This window comes from Amblyraja radiata, chromosome 7, assembly GCF_010909765.2.
Source record: "Amblyraja radiata isolate CabotCenter1 chromosome 7, sAmbRad1.1.pri, whole genome shotgun sequence".
Taxonomy (NCBI): Eukaryota; Metazoa; Chordata; class Chondrichthyes; order Rajiformes; family Rajidae; genus Amblyraja; species Amblyraja radiata.
In genome coordinates, this window is record NC_045962.1 from 4,543,405 (window position 1) to 4,549,404 (window position 6,000).

Sequence of the window (6,000 nt, forward strand, 5' to 3'; positions counted from 1 at the left end):
ATGTGCAAGGATCACTAATTGGTGCTGACTCGGTGGGCTGATGGGCCTGTTTCCACACTGTATCTCTAAACTAAACTAAATTAAACTAAACAACACATGGTGACATTATGAGAGACCATCTCTCTTTAGACTTTCAATAAATTTGCAGATGTAAACAGTGTTGAAGTAGAGATGTTTTATTGTGATGATAAATATTTTAACAAGATAAATTTGTGCCATGCAATAGCAGATTAGAAGTCCCTCATGCGCCTGAAAGACCCGATGGTGGAGTTGTAGCCGCCCCAGTCATTGTATTTCCTGTACTCCCCGGGTCTCATGAAGTACTGTCGGCCTCTGTAGTTGGGTTGTTCATAGAAGATCCAATGACCATCCATCACGTGGCAGGAGTGAATGTCACGGTTACGGAAGCGATCGTAAACGGAGGGACAGTCATCCATGAATTCCATCGTCTGTCCTCCAAAGTCAGGCCTCTCGTAAATCTTCATCCTGTAGTTTCCACCTCGTTGCTGTAAAATAAAAATGATTGTAATTGGGGTGAAACACAAACGCACATTTGGTCCAAGATGAGAAAACAGCCTAATAAGGACGGGAATATTCCAGAGACAAGTTGAAGTCTAAAAAACGAGATAAAGTGAGATAATCTGCTGGACAGGGTGACAATGTCAGGTTTGGCAATAATGAAATGCTGCTATATAATGTTATTTGTAATGATATTTTGAATATTCATTTAGTATGTGGAGGTAAAGTGTGAAGTGTAATGTAGGAGTATAACCAACAATGAGATTAAAGATGAAACTATTTATCAGTTAAACTCATTAATTGAATTTTAGGTTTGTTTCCAGTTTTCGCTGCCACGTAATCTTATTTTTTAAAGAGTGAAATATGTGAAACAATAAACAGAGAAAATACATCAAAAATTCACAAATATATTTGAGGTAAATGTCTGATTAAGAGCTGCCCTTGCAGGATTAGTTAATGCAGTATAGTATATCCTGTACATTTATAAAATAAGAATTAACATATTAATTTATAACAAATTTATCAGCAATATCTAATTAATGTTTCCACCAATAATCATTGTGACTCGTGCAATAATCTAATGTAGCCAGCAGAAGGCACACACTTTATTATCTCTCCAAACAAGCTATAGATCATATTGGGATTTAAAACTCTCTTTGTGTGAAGTATCAGTCAGTTTCACGTTACAACCGTTACATAAATAAGCACAGTTTAATGGACCAAACACACTGAGAAATTCATGTTCATATGTTCATAAGTGATAGAAGCAGAATTAGGCCATTTAGCCCATCAAGACTACTCTGGTATTCACCCATGGCTGTTCTACAGTATCTCTCCCTCTCAACCCCATTTTCCTGCCTTCACCCCATATCCCGTGAAGCCCTTACTAATCAAGCATCTGTCAATCTCCGCTTTCAAAATATCCATTGACTTGGCTTCCACAGCCTTCTGTGGCAATTAATGTCACAGATTCACCACCCTCTGACGAAATAAATTCGTTCCCATCTCCTATCGAAAGGGGCTTCCTTTAATTTTGAGGCTATGACCACTAGTCTGAGACTCTTCCATTAGTGGAAACATCCTCTCCACATCCACCCTATCCAATGTAAATTTCAATGAGGTTTTCCCTCATCCTTCTAAACACCAGCAAATACAGGTCTAGTGCCTTCAAATACTCAACATTTGTTAACCCAATCATGAAATAAATGACAGCTGAAGGATTACTATTGAGGAACTCAATCTACAAACCCAATGATCAGCACCTGGTACTGATGTGTATGGAATATAGCACGTCAAATTATCACTCACATGTGGGTAGCTGCGACAGGACCTGATGTTGTCGTTGAATCCCATCCAGCGCTGGTAGTCAGGATACTCCCCCCTGTTCAGGACATACTGGTACCCCATGTAGTTGGGTTTCTCGTACGCCACCCACCAGTCACTCTCCACACGGATGGAGTTACAGCGGCTGAAGTAAGGGGACAGGTCGGCACAGTCGGTGCTGCACTCATAGTGCCGACCCTGGAAGTTCCTGTCCTCGTAGAAAATTACCTGTGTGGAGAGAAAAATAAATGTCTGTAAGTTAACAGTTCATCCCAGGAGATTTGCAATGTAATAGAATGCAAAAACACTGAGCTCTCCTTGCCTTTCCCATTTTGAGTCCAGTGAGGTTAGAAACTGACTGAATGTTTCACAGCCTCATGTCGCTTGGTATTTATACTGTGTGCATAATAATGACAGCAATGGGCGAATCTTTTGTCATGACAATGAATCACTACTGAAAATCAGCGGAAAAATAACCGCACACTGCGCACAGTGATGGAAGAGAAGCATTCGAAAGGCACCTGATGTGTCATTGATTCTTCCAATTGTGTTTTCATGTCACTTTATTTGTAATCTGAACAAAAGAGTTCTGGAGCATTCACTGCTCCGAATCCTGCAGGTCTGTTTCATCCGATATGATGAATCATATTGATTCATATGAATCATAAAACTAAATAAAAAAGATTTTGATTTAAAAAAAAATCATATTCATCAGTTTCATCAAATCAATTAAATTCATCTAAATTCAATTACTAGATCTAAACATCTATCTATTTCTTAAGAAAAGGCTACATTTTTTAAATAGTCAGTATCCAAATAACAAACTGATCCCATTCACAATATAACATGATTTTAAAATCTCACTTTGTCATGAATTTATACGCCAAATGGAAGGAAGTTAACGTTTAATTCCCTTAAATTAATCCAGAAACATCCACTCTCAAGATAATCAAAATCATTATTTTTTACACAATACATCTGACTAAAACTGTTGTGGATATTTAATATGAAAATATTGATCATGGATAGACAATAACACAAAATATAGATGATTTTGATGTTCTTATGAAATGATTGTGCAAAAAAAGAATAAATGTGATTATCTTGAGAGTGGATGTTTCTGGAATGTGATCGATTGGAATGTGGCCGCTACCATGAATTAAGCCCCTATCGGCCGATTCGTATCAGGGCCTAAATAACATTTTACGCATCATAAGATTAATATGAAGCCACATACACAATACAAATAAGATGCTGGGTATTAAGACCAAGGCAATTGCAGTTCAAATCAGGTAAGTGTGAGGTGTTGTATTTTGGGAAGTTAAACCATGGTACAACTTTCACCGTGAAGGTGAGGTCTTGACAAGTGTTGTACAGCAGAGGGATCTAGGAATACAAATAAGATGATGGAGTAACTCAGCGGGACAGGCAGCATCTCTGGAGAGAGAAGGAATGGGTGACGTTTCGGGTCGATATCCTTTTTAAGACTGGTTAGGGATAAGGGAAACAAGAGAGAAAGGCAATGATGTGGAGAGATAAAGAACAATGAGTGAAAGATATGGAAAAAAGTATCGATGATAAAGAGGCCATTGTAAGCTGTTTGTAGGGTGAAAATGAGAAACTGGTGCGACTTGGGTGGGGGAGAGATAGAGAGAGAGGGAATGCCTGGGCTACCTGAAGTGAGATAAATCAATATTCATACCACTGGGGTGTACGCTGCCCAAGTGAAATATGAGATGCTGTTCCTCCAATTTGCGTTTAGCCTCACTCTGAAATAGAAACATAGAAACATAGAAATTAGGTGCAGGAGTAGGCCATTCGGCCCTTCGAGCCTGCACCGCCATTCACTATGATCATGGCTGATCATCCAACTCAGTATCCCGTACCTGCCTTCTCTCCATACCCTCTGATCCCCTTAGCCACAAGAGCCACATCTAACTCCCTCTTAAATATAGCCAATGAACTGGCCTCAACTACCCTCTGTGGCAGAGAGTTCCAGAGATTCACCACTCTCTGTGTGAAAAAATTTCTTCTCATCTCGGTTTTAAAGGATTTCCCCCTTATCCTTAAGCTGTGACCCCTTGTCCTGGACTTCCCCAACATCGGGAGCAATCTTCCTGCATCTAGCCTGTCCAACCCCTTAAGAATTTTGTAAGTTTCTATAAGATCCCCTCTCAATCTCCTAAATTCTAGAGAGTATAAACCAAGTCTATCCAGTCTTTCTTCATAAGACGGTCCTGACATCCCAGGAATCAGTCTGGTGAACCTTCTCTGCACTCCCTCTATGGCAATAATGTCCTTCCTCAGATTTGGAGACCAAAACTGTACGCAATACTCCAGGTGTGGTCTCACCAAGACCCTGTACAACTGCAGTAGAACCTCCCTGCTCCTATACTCAAATCCTTTTGCTATGAAAGCTAACATACCATTCGCTTTCTTCACTGCCTGCTGCACCTGCATGCCTACTTTCAATGACTGGTGTACCATGACACCCAGGTCTCTCCCAATAACCACATCCACTGGTTCTCCCCTATCCACGCTACTAGTTACATCCTCGAATAATTCTATAAGATTCGTCAGACATGATTTACCTTTTGTAAATCCATGCTGACTTTGTCCAATGATTTCACCACTTTCCAAATGTGCTGCTATCCCATCTTTAATAACTGACTCTAGCAGTTTCCCCACTACCGATGTTAGACTAACTGGTCTGTAATTCCCCTCCAATGGAGGAGACTGAGGACAGAAAGGTCTGTGTGGGAATGGGTAGGACAATTAAAGTGTCCAGCAAACGGGAGATCAGGTTGGTTCAGGCGGGCTGAGCGAAGGTGTTCCGCGAAACGATTGCCCAGTCTACGGTTGGTCTCGCCGATGTATAAGAGTCCACATCCTGAACAATGGATACAGTAGATGAGGTTTGATGAGGTGTAAGTGAACCTCTGCCTAACCTGAAAGGACTGTCGGGGTCCCTGGACAGAGTCGGGGGAGGAGGTATAGGGACCGGTGTTGCATCTCCTGCGGTTGCAGGGGAAGATATCTGGGGAGGGGGTGGTTTGGTTGGGAAGGGATGAGTTAACCAGGGAGTTGCAGAGGGAATGGTCTCTGCGGAAGGCTGAAAGTGGTGGAGATGGGAAAATATGGCTAGTGGTGGGATCCCGTTGGAGGTGGCGGAAATTCGGAGGATTATATGTTATATGCGATGGCTGATGGGGTGAAAGGTAAGGACTAGGGAGATTGTCTCTATTGCATTAGGGGGAGGGGGAGCAAGGGCGAAGCTACGGGGTACCGAGGAGACACCAGTGAGGGCCTCATCTATGTTGGGAGAGGGGAACCCCCATTCCCTAAAGAATTAGGATATCTCATATGTCCTGGTATGGAAAACCTCATCTTGGGTGCAGATGCGGCGTAGACAGAGGAATTGGGAGTAGGGATAGAGTCTTTTGTAAAGGGTGGGAAGAAGTGCAGTCAAGATGGTTGTGGGAGTCAGTGGGTTTGTAATAGCCATCAGTCAATAACCTATTTCCTGCGGTGTTGACTGTGAGATCAAGAAAGGGGAGGGAGGTGTCGGAGAAGGTCCAAGTAAATTTGAGTGCAGGATGAAAATTAGTGGTGAAGTTAATGAAGTCCATGATTTCTGCATGGGTGCAGGAGGTAGCACCGATGCAGTCATCAATGTAGCGGAGGTAGAGTTCAGGGATAGGGCCAGTGTACACCTGGAACAGGGATTGGTCGATGTACCCTACAAAGAGGAATGCATAGCTGGAGCCCATGTGGGTGCCCATAGCTACGCCTTGGACTTGGAGGAAGTGGGAGGATTCCTTGCATAAATTCCCTCGGGATCCTTTGTTACTCCTACCTGCCAAGGACATTTCATGGCCTCTTTTGGCTGTCCTAAATCCCTGCGTGACCTCTTTCCTGCTTTCTTTATATTCCTCAAATTGATTTCATTTTCCTAAACCCTATTAATGCTTCATTTCGATAGACACAAAATGCTGGAGTAACTCAGCGGGCCATGCAGCATCTCTGGAGAGAAGGGATGGGTGACGTTTTGGGTCGAGACCCTTCATCAGACACCAAACCCTTAGTCCGACGAATAGTCTCGACCCGAAACCTCATCTTCGGTGTAAACCCGCATCTACAGTTCCTTCCTACTAATTT

General features: G+C 42.4%; 2 protein-coding genes across 2 annotated transcripts in view; both read right to left on the bottom strand.

Moving 5' to 3' along the window:
• The window catches only part of LOC116974955 (gamma-crystallin S-1-like), a 66,852-nt gene extending 64,651 nt beyond the window's left edge, over positions 1 to 2,201 (bottom strand). The window contains exon 1 of the mRNA XM_033023574.1: positions 2,165 to 2,201. Within this exon, the coding sequence (XP_032879465.1) occupies positions 2,165 to 2,173 (9 nt within the window). The 5' untranslated portion in view covers positions 2,174 to 2,201. The remainder of the gene's footprint in view (positions 1 to 2,164) is intronic.
• LOC116974961 (gamma-crystallin S-1-like) lies at positions 165 to 2,199 on the bottom strand. The gene is made up of 3 exons (XM_033023583.1): positions 2,165 to 2,199; positions 1,828 to 2,070; positions 165 to 506 (listed from the first exon to the last, which is right to left on the bottom strand). The coding sequence occupies exons 1-3, from the start codon at positions 2,171 to 2,173 to the stop codon at positions 231 to 233; spliced, it is 528 nt and encodes a 175-aa protein (XP_032879474.1). The 5' UTR covers positions 2,174 to 2,199; the 3' UTR covers positions 165 to 230.
• Positions 2,202 to 6,000: the final 3,799 nt, after the last annotated feature.